Raw genomic sequence first — 14,946 nt, 5'->3', positions numbered from 1 at the left:
AACCAACCTCAGGGCCTATATAGGAAATCAAAACTTTGACCCCAATGACCTTGACCTACACCTGGATAATTGACCTTTGGCTGACTTAGTCAGGGCAGTTCTGGAATCCACCTACATATGTGAGTTAAGATTTGCCTAAATTGGGCTGAAAATAAATATCTGGTCTTTGACTGCATTGACCGTGACCTTTGACAAAATGAACAGTTGAAGAGTTTCTGGGGTTGACCTTCACCTATTTACCAAGTTTGGTAGAAATCAGCTGAAGGTCCTGGGAGCAGTAGGCCAGTAAACACAGATACGACCTTCACTCCATTGATTGACTGTTGGAAAATTTAACCTCGCCTGTGTAATTCCAGAACTGATCTTCATATCTATTAATGTAAAATTTAGTGCAGATTGGAGTGAAAAATGAAAATTTTGACCTTTGAACTCAGTTATCTTGACTGTTGCCAAAAAGGAACTCCATCCATCCTCCACCGCTTAGTCCAATTAAGGGTCGTGGGGGGCTGGAGCCTATCCCAGCAGTCATAGAGCGCGAGGCGGGGTACACCCAGGACAGGACGCTAGTCTGTCGCAGGGCCACAAATAGACAAACAAACACAGACACACCCACACACACACCTACGGACAATTTTAAAGATTAACCCGCATGTCTTTGGATGTGGGAGGTAAGGTAAATTAAGGTAAATTCTGACATCAACTTTCATCCATATACTGTGTTAGCAATCTGTCAAATGACCTGAGAGGAGTTTGGGAACAAACAATCAGGTAGACAGATGTTACTCAGATTTATAGTATGATACACTTTGACTCATACATGCTGTATATTTGTTCAAGCTGTGTACTTTTTTTACGACAATGACAAAATGTTTAAAAGCAACACATCTCACAATATTAAATAAATGAAATAAATCCAAGATGCGGCTAAGAATTATTACAAAAATGGAGTGTAAATCTAACCACTTCCTTACTCCTGCATCCAGGTGTCTGTGGAGATGGACATGACCAAACCTGACCTTGCTGCTGCCCTGAAGGACATCAGGGCCCAGTATGAGAACCTGTCAGCCAGGAACCAGGTCCAGGCGGAGGAATGGTACCAGTCCAAGTTTGCTTCTGTGACCGAGGCGGCCGCCCGCAACCAGGATGCCATAAAACATTCAAAGGAGGAGCTAAGCGAGTACCGCAGGCAGGTACAGGCCCGCACGTTGGAGATCGAGGCCCTCAGGGGCCACAACGAGGCACTGGAGAGGCAGATTGCTGAGATGGAGGATCGCCACAACAATGAAATTGGAGATATGCAGGCACGTAAATGAGATTTTGATTTTTCCTGAGAGTTTTCCTTAGAATTTTAGATTTAAAAAATACTTTTACTTTCTTTTTAGGGGCCAAATGTCTCTTGAAGCTTCAGGAAAAAATGACTGGAGATATCTGATATCTGACAAGATGGTATTTTGAATGTGCCCACTGTTAATAAGGTGAAAATTTGTTTGTTGTGACTTGGTGTAGGACACCATCCAGCAGCTGGAGGCTGCTCTGCGCAGCACCAAAGGAGAAATGTCCTGTCACCTGCGAGAGTATCAGGACCTCCTGAACGTCAAGATGGCATTGGACATTGAGATTGCTGCCTACAGGTCTGTTACAGTCCAACGAGTCAACTAAAGGTGGAACCGATCTTCCATTTCAGCCACATCATGACATTGAAGGATTTTCCATTTAATCATAACCTGAAAGGTTATTTTTACTTTGTGCCACATGAAACCTCAGCACACTTTTCTTAGCTAATCGTTCACAAATGCAACATGGTTCAGATCTGAAGAGAACTTCAGACTGTTTTTGTAGACTACACAAGCATTAATGATTTTAGACAACAAGAAGGGACCAATGAACCTGGGAGCCAATTTTTTGGGCAGTCCTCTCAGGGTCAGGTGGTGCATGGAGAGCCATACTTTCTGTCCGGGAGCATATGATGGCATGGTGGACCTCCTTTGGTCAGCGGTGGTCTTGTAGGCCACTATGGAGCGTAACAGAGCCTTCTTGGCCTGCTCCCAGGTTCGCTGGCAAGGGAAAATCAAGCTGAGGGAACAGAGTTGAGATAAACAGGTGGAAACATAGAAGGCTGATGACCATAAACTATATGGAAAGGAGAGAAACCGGAGGATGCTGAGGGTAAACTGTTATGTGCTAGCTCAATCCAGGGAAGCTGTGATGACATGACACAGGGTGTTGTGAAGTGAGAACCCGGAGACCCTTAAGCTCCTGATTAAGTCGTCGGTTTGCCCATTGGCCTGTGGATGGTAGCCTGAGGTTAAACGTGACCCATAGGAGATGGCAGATCTCCCTCCAGAAATTAGAAACAAATTGCGGCCCACGATCAGATAGAATGTCTTGAGGAAACCCGCGTAATTTAAACACTTGTCACGGCATCACCTCAGCCTCACCCTTAGAGGGCAGAAAACTGGTTGGATGACTTATGCATAGCACATACATGGCAGGCATTAACATAATCAGTAACATCTTTACAGAATTTTTGCTGCACGATGAACACAGTCTTTTTAATCCCTGAATGACAATAAAACCGGCTGGGCTGTCATGGCTCCAGTGAATCACGTCCCCTCTGAGAGCCGCGGGAACAAAAAGTTTGCCTGGCGGGCAACCAGCGGGAACCAGCGCATCACCCAATGCCAATCTGACCCTCAACTCAGTTTCCTAAGTTAACGTAGACACAGAGAGGCAGGTAGAATGGTCCCCAATTCAGCGCGCGCGTTTCCTGGTTCCCCCTGCCAAGACCACTGCCACCACTCCGTCAAGGCCACTTTAACCGCCAACAGCTTGCGGTTACCGATGCCAGAATTACGCTCGGCAGCAGTCAACTTTTTAGACAAGAAGGCGCATGGATGCAGCCTGTTGTCTGATGGACTTCTCTGCGATAGGACCGCTCCTACACCCACATTAGAGGCATCGACCTCGACTATGAACTGACGAGCGGGGCCAGGAAGGAGCAGCACAGGGCCGCGCTAAAGCAATTTTTTAGGACTCTGAATGCCTCGTCGCACTCCGACGTCCAGACGAATGGATGGAGGGACGAGATGACTTCATGCAGTGGACCTGCAACCTTACTGAAATTGCGTATGAACTTGAAATAGAAATTAGCAAAACCCAGGACTCTGTACTTCTTTTCGAGAATTAGGAACGGCCCAATCTCGCACCGCCGCTACTTTTTCCAGATCCATTTTAATTTCCCTCTCAGCGATCACAAAGCCCAGGAAGGACACCGTAGGTCTGTGGAACTCACAAAGCCAGACACAATTTCAAACCTGGACATCGATGACTATTACGTGGTTTGCTGACAAGTCACATGGTTCGGTGATGTGGCAATTTAGGCCTGAGGGTTAAGTTTAAAATGGACCGTCTTAGGCCTTAATTTTACTAAAAGCAGTGTGTGTGTGTGTGTGTGTGTGTGTGTGTGTGTGTGTGTGTGTGTGTGTGTGTGTGTGTGTGTGTGTGTGTGTGTGTGCTGTAGAATTGTGGGACATTTGAAGATTGTTAACATGCAATAGGCCCCCTTTAAACAGAGGGATGAATTTCCATTTTTCATTTGACTGAAGTAAATTCACAACTGTCAGTTAATTTGAACTTTGAGGGTCTTTATTTTATTTTATTTTTTATCGTGTCCACGTTTCCCCCAGCAAGATGATAATAGATGATAGTTGATGTCATGTGATTATGGCGACACAGCGACAAATGTTGTGGTCGAATGTGTGAAAACAGCAGACGTGTTTCCACCTGATATCTGAGGGACATTTGATCCCCCCACAGACACAGTGTGGACTAACCAGCCCCCACTCAAAGGTGATGTCATCACTCTGTCTGTCTCTGCAGGAAGCTCCTGGAGGGCGAGGAGTGCCGCCTCAGCTCTGTGGGTGGAGCCATGGTCCAGTCAGGTTATCCCGGCTTCTCCTACATGTCAGCTCGCACCTACACCCTTGGAGCCTACAGGAAGTCCGCAGCCAAGCCGGAGGAGGCGGAAGAGGAGGAGGAGGAGGAGGAAGAGGAAGAAGAGAAGGAGGAAGAAGAGGAGGGAGAAGAGGAGGAGGAGGAGGGAGAAGAGGCCGAGGAGGAGGAGGGAGATGAGCAGGAGGAGGGTGAGGGTGATGGAGAAGAGGAAGAGGAGGAGGAGAAGCAGAAAGAGAAGGGTGACAAAGAGGAGAAGAAGAAGGAAAGTGCCAGTGGCAAGACCAGCAAGAGCTAAACTCTTTATGACATCATCACGTATGAGCCGGTCCACATCCACAACATCATGGGTTTGTTCACATTTCTGCACGCTCCTCCTCACACCTTCAGTGTTCTTCTCTTTCTGTTGGAGTGATTCATTCAAATCCCACTTTATGGCACAGAGACGTCCTGCAAGCAAATACACCCAAATCCAGACATCACAGTCCAGGTTGGAATATTTACATCACGACAGTTAGTATCAGGACAAGTCAGCGAGCGGCGGCGCACGACTCCAGCACCACAACACAAACCTTCCAGATGGTTTTTACCCCACAAACGTGCCACTAAATATCAAGATTTGCAGTTTTTTTTGGGCAGCACAAACTTAAAGATAAACACACAGATCTGCAGCCAGTCCGACTTTTATGGTGCTATTTGATCTTTACATTTAAAAGTTGGCGAGTCCTGCGAGTACATGAAGCTCTACCAGCTCTTTGCCGAATGTCGGGAATGGAGACACGTTTTATTTTACTCCTCATTCCTCGGTCGGTGAGCAGGCTTCTTCCCCTTCCGGTTGCGCTTTTATTTGCTTGAAAGGAAGCTTGAAGAGTTTTGGAATGTAGAGCTTGAATTTTTGCTATATAATGTTTGTTTTTTATTTTTTGTGGGGGGGGGGGGGGAGGCGATATGTGCGATTGATTCATTTGTCAAAGAGCATTTGGGGCTGACTTCTCGTGATGGAGGTGAGTAGACCTTAGTTGCATGTTGCTGTCAGGTGGAGGTGCATGTGCTGTCACTATCAGCAGACGGTGACACCAACAGCTGACAGTTGGGGGGGCATGTGAGCGTGCATAGGGCCTGTTCTTACCGTTTTGCTCTGAACTCGCTTTGCTTTCTGACAAATGAGTGAATCAGCCTGAGTGCATGGCCTGACTCCCTCCTGGAGCTTGAATATCAGCAGATGGAATCAATTATTGCTTATTGTGGGTTCAATGAAAAGACTTGCCTTAACCATAGCTGAATGTTAAAAAAGATCTTTTCTCTTGTTTCTGAGTTATGTATGTGTGTGTGTGTGTGTGTGTGTGTGTGTCGACACCTTCCACACCGTTCTGCTAAATAACTGTGATCGTATACAAGCTGCTGTCTCATGCAGAGATTTTCCCCTCAAAGCCAAATAAAGAAATTTATGAATCAAACAGTCGCTATATGTTTGTCTTCACTTTCAAGAACATTATATAGGAGCAGTGCTCTCCGTAGCCGTGAAAACGTTATAATATATATTAATATAATATGTATAAATATGATGTAATAATAATATATATATATATTCAATCAATTTTATTTATATAGCGCCAAATCACAACAAACAGTTGCCCCAAGGCACTTTATACTGTAAGGAAGGCAAAGCCATACAATAATTATGGAAAAACCCCAACGGTCAAAACGACCCCCTGTGAGCAAGCACTTGGCGACAGTGGGAAGGAAAAACTCCCTTTTAACAGGAAGAAACCTCCAGCAGAACCAGGTGAGGTGGGATGGATTATCTCAGCAAAGGAGAAGTGCTCACTATCACAGATTTAGACTGCTCTGTGAACAATATTTGAGGGAAATGGTGATATTGTGTATGTGGAAAAAGTTTTAGATCTTTGAGTTCATCTCATACAAAATGGGAGCAAAACCAAAAGTGTTGCGTTTATATTTTTGTTGAGTGTATATATAGTGATGGCAGGCTTTTCAATCTTGCCCGCCTCAGAGCCAAGACAAAGGTCCGTGAAGCTGTCATTAGAGACTCTTTGCAGATGATGCAGCTGTTGCTAGCCACACCCAGCAAGATCTACAGTCACTGATGGACCAGTTTTACCAGGCATGCAAGGACTTTGGGCTGACTATCAACCTGAAAAAAACGTCCTGGGCCAGGATACAGCAACACCACCAGCCATCACCATTGACAACTATGAACTTGACACAGTCAAGTTATTCATTTACCTTGGCTCCACCATCACCGACAACCTCACTCCTGACTCAGAGATCAACAAGAGGATCGGTAAGGCAGCAACAACAATGGCACGTCTCACAACTGGAGTGTGGTCTCAGACTGCAGGCTTACTTGTAGTTCCTAGGGTTTGTAAGAGTAGAATGGGAGGCAGAGCCTTCAGCTTTCAGGCTCCTCTCCTGTGGAACCAGCTCCCAATTCAGATCAGGGAGACAGACACCCTCTCTACTTTTAAGATTAGGCTTAAAACTTTCCTTTTTGCTAAAGCTTATAGTTAGGGCTGGATCAGGTGACCCTGAACCATCCCTTAGTTATGCTGCTATAGACTGACTGCTGGGTTCCCATGATGCACTGAGTGTTTCTTTCTCTTTTTGCTCTGTATGCACCACTCTGCATTTAATCATTAGTGACTGATCTCTGCTCCCCTCCACAGCATGTCTTTTTCCTGGTTCTCTCCCTCAGCCCCAACCAGTCCCAGCAGAAGACTGCCCCTCCCTGAGCCTGGTTCTGCTGGAGGTTTCTTCCTGTTAAAAGGGAGTTTTTCCTTCCCACTGTCGCCAAGTGCTTGCTCACAGGTGGTCGTTTTGACCGTTGGGGTTTTTACGTAATTATTGTATGGCCTTGCCTTACAATATAAAGCGCCTTGGGGCAGCTGTTTGTTGTGATTTGGCGCTATATAAATAAAATTGATTGATTGGTCAAACTCGCAACTGTCTATGGCCACAAAAATGGCAGTCTACAACGCATGCATAGTCATACACTGAAAAAATAGCATGTTTTAACCAACTTAAAAAAGTTACAATTTGTAAAAACCTGAATGAATTAAGTTGTTTGAACTTAAGTTTGAAAGTTAAATCAACTCTAACTTACAAACTTAAGTTCAAACAACTTCATTCAGGTTGGTTCAAACATGCTCTTTTTCAGTGTACAGTAGTGTTCAGAATAATAGTAGTGCTATGTGACTGAAAAGATTAATCCAGGTTTTGAGTATATTTATTATTGTTACATGGGAAACAAGGTACCAGTAGATTCAATAGATTCTCACAAATCCAACAAGACCAAGCATTCATGATATGCACACTCTTAAGGCTATGAAATTGGGCTATTATTAAAAAAAAGTAGAAAAGGGGGTGTTCACAATAATAGTAGTGTGGCATTCAGTCAGTGAGTTAATCAATTTTGTGGAACAAACAGGTGTGAATCAGGTGTCCCCTATGTAAGGATGAAGTGAGCACCTGTTGAACATGCTTTTCTCTTTGAAAGCCTGAGGAAAATGGGACGTTCAACACATTGTTCAGAAGAACAGCATAGTTTGATTAAAAAGTTGATTGGAGAGGGGAAAACTTATACACAGGTGCAAAAAATTATAGGCTGTTCATCTACAATGATCTCCTATGCTTTAAAATGGAAAAAAAAAACAAAAAAACAGAGACGCGTGGAAGAAAACGGAAAACAACCATCAAAGTGGATAGAAGAATAACCTGAATGGCAAAGGCTCACCCATTGATCAGCTCCAGGATGATCAAAGACAGTCTGGAGTTACCTGTAAGTGCTGTGACAGAAGACACCTGTGTGAAGCTAATTTATTTGCAAGAATCCCCCGCAAAGTCCCTCTGTTAAATAAAAGACGTGCAGAAGAGGTTACAATTTGTCAAAGAACACATCAACTGGCCTAAAGAGAAATGGAGGAATATTTTGTGGACTGATGAGAGTAAAATTGTTCTTTTTGGGTCCAAGGGCCGCAGACAGTTTGTGAGACTCTGAATTCAAGCCACAGTTCACAGTGAAGACAGTGAAGCATGGTGGTGCAATCATCATGATATGGGCATGTTTCTCCTACTATGGTGTTGGGCCTAAATATCGCATACCAGGTATCATGGATCAGTTTGGATATGTCAAAATACTTGAAGAGGTCATGTTGCCTTATGCTGAAGAGGTCATGTTGCCTTATGCTGAAGAGGTCATGCACTTGAAATGGGTGTTTCAACAAGACAATGACCCCAAGCACACTAATAAACGAGCAAAATCTTGGTTCCAAACCAACAAAATTAATGACTCACAGATGTGAAGAAATCATGAAAAACTGTGGTTATACAACTAAATACTAGTTTAGTGATTCACAGGATTGCTAAAAAAGCAGTTCAAACATAATAGTTTTGAGTTTGTAGCATCAATAGCAGATGCTACTATTATTGTGAACACCCCCTTTTCTACTTTTTTTACTAATAGCTTTTTAATCAAACTACGCTGTTCTTCTGAACAATGTCTTGAACGTCCCATTTTCCTCAGGCTTTCAAAGAGAAAAGCATGTTCAACAGGTGCTGGCTTCATCCTTAAATAGGGGACACCTGATTCACACCTGTTTGTTCCACAAAATTGACAAACTCACTGACTGAATGCCACACTACTATTACTGTGAACACCCCCTTTTCTACTTTTTTTTTTTTTTTTTTTTTACTAATAGCCCAATTTCATAGCCTTAAGAGTGTGCATATCATGAATGCTTGGTCTTGTTGGATTTGTGAGAATCTACTGAATCTACTGGTACCTTGTTTCCCATGTAACAATAAGAAATATACTCAAAACCTGGATTAATCTTTTTAGTCACATAGCACTACTATTATCCTGAACACTACTGTATGCTCGCCAGGAGAAATGGCTGAACATCTTTCATCTGCGCAGCATCCGCCGTATCCTTGGGATATCCTGGAAGGACCGAGTGACCAATGCTGAAGTTCTCACCCGTGCAGCCCTCTAAAGTATGTTCACCTCGCTCAGACAGCGCAGACTATGATGGTTGTGTCATGTCCACCGCATGGTGGATGGACGTATCCCTAAAGAAAGGTGGAGGACAACCATGAAGCAACAACTCAAAGCAGGGGAAGAGAAGCTCATGGCATCAGCTGCAAGCAAGAGGGCACACAGAAAGGAAAGAAACAGCGCCGTCAGGCCAGAGACCATCTACAAATGCGACCGCTACAGCAGAGACTGTCACTCCCACATCGGACTACACAGCCACAAACGTCACCGCAGACAGAATGACAACTAGAGTGTGTATATATATATATATATATATATTATATATATATATATATATGAGGTCTGTTAGAAAAGTATCTGACCTTATTATTTTTTAAAAAAAACCATATGGATTTGAATCACGTGTGATTACATCAGCCAAGCTTGAACCCTCATGGGCATGCGAGAGTTTTTTTACGCCTGTCGGTGAAGTCATTCGCCTGTGAGCACGTCTTGTGGAAGGAGTGGTCCAGCCCCCTCGTCGGAATTCCTTTGTCTGAGAAGTTGCTGAGAGACTGGCGCTGTGCTTGATCAAAATTTTTTCAAAAACTGTGAGGCACATCCGAGTGGACACCATTCGAGAAATTCAGCTGGTTTTCTGTGAAAATTTTAACGGCTGATGAGAGATTTTGGATTGTTTCTATCGCTGTAAGGACTTCCCACAGAGCGGAACGTCGAGCAGCGCTCCGAGGCAATGTCGTCATCCTGTTTCAAGCTGAAAACCTCCAAATTTAAGCTTCTGTTGACCCAGGACGGCGTGAGAGAACGGAGAACTTTCAGAAGAGGTCGGAATCAGCAGTTTATCCGGACATTCCACTGTTAAAGGAGATTTTTTTAATGAAAGACATGCGGACGGATTGGTGTGTCGGCTTGCAGCCGGCGCTGTACGCCCGCCACAGGAAAAGCACCTCTGTTGGAAGCCTTAAGGACAAGTTGGAACATGCCCTGCTGTTAAACAATTTCTCAGATACTCACTCAACTGAAAGCCACCAAAATCCACCTGGATTTTACAAATGGTTATCAACACGGAGGTGTTTTGTTGATGATGATTCAAATCCATATAGTTTAAAAAAAAAATAAAACTGTCGGTTTCTTTTCTAATAGACCTCGTATATATATACGAGGGTAGGCTGAAAAGTTCTAAGGCTGACTATGATGCAGTTGTTGAATTGAACAAATTCAGGGTTATTTTTCTACATAGTCTCCCTGTAACTCCACTCACTTCTTCCAGCAGTGCTTGAGTGCTTTGATTCCCTTGGCATAGAAGCTTTCATCTTGAGAGTCAAAATAGTCCTCAATGGCAGCCATCACCTCATCATTGCTCCGATAGTGCTTCCCAGCCAAGTTTTTTTTTTTTTCAGGTTTGGGAACAGATGAAAATCCGAGGGTGCCAAGTCAGGGGAGTATGGTGGGTGATCTACCAGTTCAAATCCACACTCGTGGATAGTGGCCATGGCCACTGTTGACTTGTGAGCTGGGGCATTGTCTTGATAGAACAGCACCTCTTTCATCAGCTTTCCTGGTCGCTTCTTCTTGATTGCCTTGCGTAACTGTCTCAGTAGGTTAGAATAGTACTGTCCATTTATGGTTTGTCCCTTTTCAAGATAGTCCACGAACACAATGCCCTTGGCATCCCAGAAAACTGAAACCATGACCTTCCCCACAGATGAAATGACCTTGGCCTTCTTTGGAGGTGGTGACCTTGGGTGTTTCCACTGCATTGATTGTTTTTTTGTCTCTGGTTCAAAATGGTGAACCCAACACTCATCCTGGGTAAGAAAACGTTCCATGTAATTGGCTGGATCCTCTTCAAATTGCGCCAAGTTTGCCTTTGACATGATTAGCCTGGTGCGTTTCTGATCAGGCATCAGAAGACGTGGCACCCACCGAGCTGACACCTTTGACATTCCAAGTTCTTCATGCAGAATGTGTTCAGTTCTCTCATGGGTTATTCCCACAGCATCTGCTAGCTGATTAATCGTCGATCGTCTGTCGTCCATCACCATTTCATGCATGCACCATTTTTGCAGGCCGCCCAGACCTTGGGTCATCTTCAAGGCTCTCTCTGCCCCTCTTAAATTCAGCTGCCCACTTCTGCACTGTAGATATGGAGGGAGCTTCATCCCCTAATGTAGCAACCATATCCGGATGAATGTCCTTGGGCTTTAACCTCTTCTTATGCAGGTACTTAATCACACCGCAATGCCAGATTTTGTCCATTTTTGCCGTTTCCCTCTACCACGAACTTTCAAACTTGGCTATGAACCACAAACTACCTCACAACCTGGAAGAAAAAACACAGTTAGTCATCAGAAGAGTTGAACTTAATGCATGCCAAGTTTTATTGAAATGGCATTTCTCCTTCTTGGTGAGCCTTAGAACTTTTCAGCCTACCCTCGTATATATATATATATATATATATATATATATATATATATATATATATTGTTGTTGTTGTTGTTGGCAGTTTCCTCACTTGCGAGGATAGTGGGAAGGCCTTTTTTTTTTTTTTTTTTTTTTTTTTTAAGTTTATTTTCTACAAGCCCTCTGGTGGCTGAAAAGTCCGATGCGGGATGCACAAGACCTGTTACACTTGGGGCAAATGAACACTTGAGTAGGCTGGGCTTGTGCTGCTGCCCGCTCTTTCTGTCTTTGACGCTTCTGGCGTGAGGCCTCACTTCTTTCTGCCTCAAACTTCAGGCTGGCGGATTGGATGCTGGAACGCCAGCTGAGTCTATCTGTAGCTAGATGCTGCCATGACTGATGTTGAATGCCTGCAAGGGAGAGCTGTTTCTTCAGCTGGTCCTTATAGCGCTTTTTGGGGGCCTCTTGGTTTCGTCTCCCATCCTTGAGCTCGCCAAAGAGAATTAATTTCGGCATGCATGTATCATCCATCCTGGCTACGTGGCCTGCCCAACGAAGCTGTTGTTTGAGTATAATAGACTCCATGCTGGGCAATTTGGCTCTGGTAAGGATGTCCTTATTTGAGACGTAGTCCTGCCACTTGATCCCGAAGATGTTTCGGAGACAACGCTGATGAAAGTGTTCCAGTAATCTGATCTGCTGGCGATACAGAACCCAGGTTTCAGCTCCATACAGGAGGGTAGGGACCACAATGGCTCTGTAAACCTGCACTTTTGTGGAAAGGCGCAGTGCATGATTCTGCCAGACTTTCGCTGTCGACCAAAAGAACTGCTGGCCTTGGCAAGGCGACTGTCTAGGTCCTTGGCAACAGATGTGTTGTTTGAGATAACACTACCGAGATACGTGAAGTGCTCTACTGCATTCAGGCTGGTACCCTCGATGTTGATTTGGGGTGGGGTATATGCTGTATGGGGGACCAGTTGATATAGCACTTCTGTCTTTCTCAGGCTGATGGTGAGGCTGAAGGCTGTTGCTGCTTCAGCAAAACAGTTGACAATGTGCTGCAAGGCTTGCTCTGTATGGGCGACAAGGGCGCAGTCATCTGCGAAGAGCACCTCCATGATTAGCTGTTCTGTGATCTTAGTGTGGGACAGAAGGCTCCGCAAGTTAAACAGACTTCCGTCGGTTCTGAAGCGGATATAGATGCCGTCTGTGAAGTCTTCTTTGGCCTCACGAAGCATCATGCTGAAGAAGATGGAGAACAGAGTGGGCGCGAGGATGCAACCTTGTTTGATGCCATTTGAGATGGGGAAGCTGCCGGACAGAGTCCCGTTGTACACTCAACAAAAATATAAACGCAACACTTTTGGTTTTGCTCCCATTTTGTATGAGATGAACTCAAAGATCTAAAACCTTTTCCACATACACAATATCACCATTTCCCTCAAATATTGTTCACAAACCAGTCTAAATCTGTGATAGTGAGCACTTCTCCTTTGCTGAGATAATCCATCCCACCTCACAGGTGTGCCATATCAAGATGCTGATTAGACACCATGATTAGTGCACAGGTGTGCCTTAGACTGCCCACAATAAAAGACCACTCTGAAAGGTGCAGTTTTATCACACAGCACAATGCCACAGATGTCACAAGATTTGAGGGAGCGTGCAATTGGCATGCTGACAGCAGGAATGTCAACCAGAGCTGTTGCTCGTGTATTGAATGTTCATTTCTCTACCATAAGCCTTCTCCAAAGGCGTTTCAGAGAATTTGGCAGTACATCCAACCAGCATCACAACCGCAGACCACGTGTAACCACACCAGCCCAGGACCTCCACATCCAGCATGTTCACCTCCAAGATCGTCTGAGACCAGCCACTCGGACAGCTGCTGAAACAGTCGGTTTGCATAACCAAAGAATTTCTGCACAAACTGTCAGAAACCGTCTCAGGGAAGCTCATCTGCATGCTCGTCGTCCTCATCGGGATCTCGACCTGACTCCAGTTTGTCGTCGTAACCGACTTGAGTGGGCAAATGCTCACATTCGCTGGTGTTTGGCACGTTGGAGAGGTGTTCTCTTCACGGATGAATCCCGGTTCACACTGTTCAGGGCAGATGGCAGACAGCGTGTGTGGCGTCGTGTGGGTGAGCGGTTTTCTGATGTCAATGTTGTGGATCGAGTGGCCCATGGTGGCGGTGGGGTTATGGTATGGGCAGGAGTCTGTTATGGACGAAGAACACAGGTGCATTTTACTGATGGCATTTTGAATGCACAGAGATACCGTGACGAGATCCTGAGGCCCATTGTTGTGCCATCCAAGAACATCACCTCATGTTGCAGCAGGATAATGCACGGCCCCATGTTGCAAGGATCTGTACACAATTCTTGGAAGCTGAAAATGTCCCAGTTCTTGCATGGCCGGCATACTCACCGGACATGTCACCCATTGAGCATGTTTGGGATGCTCTGGACTGGCGTATACGACAGCGTGTACCAGTTCCTGCCAATATCCAGCAACTTCGCACAGCCATTGAAGAGGAGTGGACCAACATTCCACAGGCCACAATTGACAACCTGATCAACTCTATGCGAAGGAGATGTGTTGCACTGCATGAGGCAAATGGTGGTCACACCAGATACTGACTGGTATCCCCCCCCCCCCAATAAAACAAAACTGCACCTTTCAGAGTGGCCTTTTATTGTGGACAGTCTAAGGCACACCTGTGCACTAATCATGGTGTCTAATCAGCATCTTGATATGGCACACCTGTGAGGTGGGATGGATTATCTCAGCAAAGGAGAAGTGCTCACTATCACAGATTTAGACTGGTTTGTGAACAATATTTGAGGGAAATGGTGATATTGTGTACGTGGAAAAAGTTTTAGATCTTTGAGTTCATCTCATACAAAATGGGAGCAAAACCAAAAGTGTTGCGTTTATATTTTTGTTGAGTGTACGTCACTTGTTCCATCTGGTCTTCATGTAGCTGGCGGATGATGGTGAGGAGCTTTGGAGGGCAGCCATGGCATGCAAGAATCTTCCACAAACCCTCACGACTGACCGTGTCAAAAGCCTTGGTTAGGTCTATGAAGACTGCATAAAGGGCCATGTTCTGTTCTCTGCACTTCTCTTGGATCTGTCTCAGAACAAAGATCATGTCGGTGGTTCCCCTGTTGGCCCGAAATCCGCACTGACTCTCGGGAGTATTTTCATGCGCTATGGTAGGGGTAAGCCTGTTGAGCAGCACTCGAGCCAAAATCTTACCTGCTATTGAGAGGAGAGTGATGCCCCGGTAATTAGAACAGTCGGACTTGTCACCCTTGTTCTTGTACAGGGAGACAATGACCGCATCCCGAAGGTCATGTGGAACCATTTCCTTTCAAGATGGCCCCATGTGAAGGCGCCCTGGTATTCTGGTGCTCCCAGTTTTGTCTGTTTTTGTGCGTGAATCGTGTATCATCGTGTCCCTACACCCGCGAGGAGCTTCTAAACATCAAATCAACACCCACGGACATTACGCCAGTTTTTTTAGTGCCTGCAGCTAAACTGGTTCACTTTTTGACCAAAAAACGAGC

At 45.0% G+C, this 14,946-nt stretch overlaps 1 protein-coding gene across 1 annotated transcript in view; it reads left to right on the top strand.

The window, feature by feature from the left end:
- The window catches only part of zgc:65851 (uncharacterized protein LOC321113 homolog), a 12,905-nt gene extending 8,501 nt beyond the window's left edge, over positions 1-4,404 (top strand). Inside the window, exons 2-4 of the mRNA XM_034171233.1 lie at positions 984-1,301; positions 1,507-1,631; positions 3,880-4,404. Of these exons, the coding sequence (XP_034027124.1) occupies positions 984-1,301; positions 1,507-1,631; positions 3,880-4,249 (813 nt within the window). The 3' untranslated portion in view covers positions 4,250-4,404. The remainder of the gene's footprint in view (positions 1-983; positions 1,302-1,506; positions 1,632-3,879) is intronic.
- Positions 4,405-14,946: the final 10,542 nt, after the last annotated feature.

This window comes from Thalassophryne amazonica, chromosome 5 (assembly GCF_902500255.1).
Source record: "Thalassophryne amazonica chromosome 5, fThaAma1.1, whole genome shotgun sequence".
In the NCBI taxonomy this organism is placed as follows: Eukaryota; Metazoa; Chordata; class Actinopteri; order Batrachoidiformes; family Batrachoididae; genus Thalassophryne; species Thalassophryne amazonica.
This window is presented reverse-complemented; position numbering and strand designations above follow the sequence as displayed.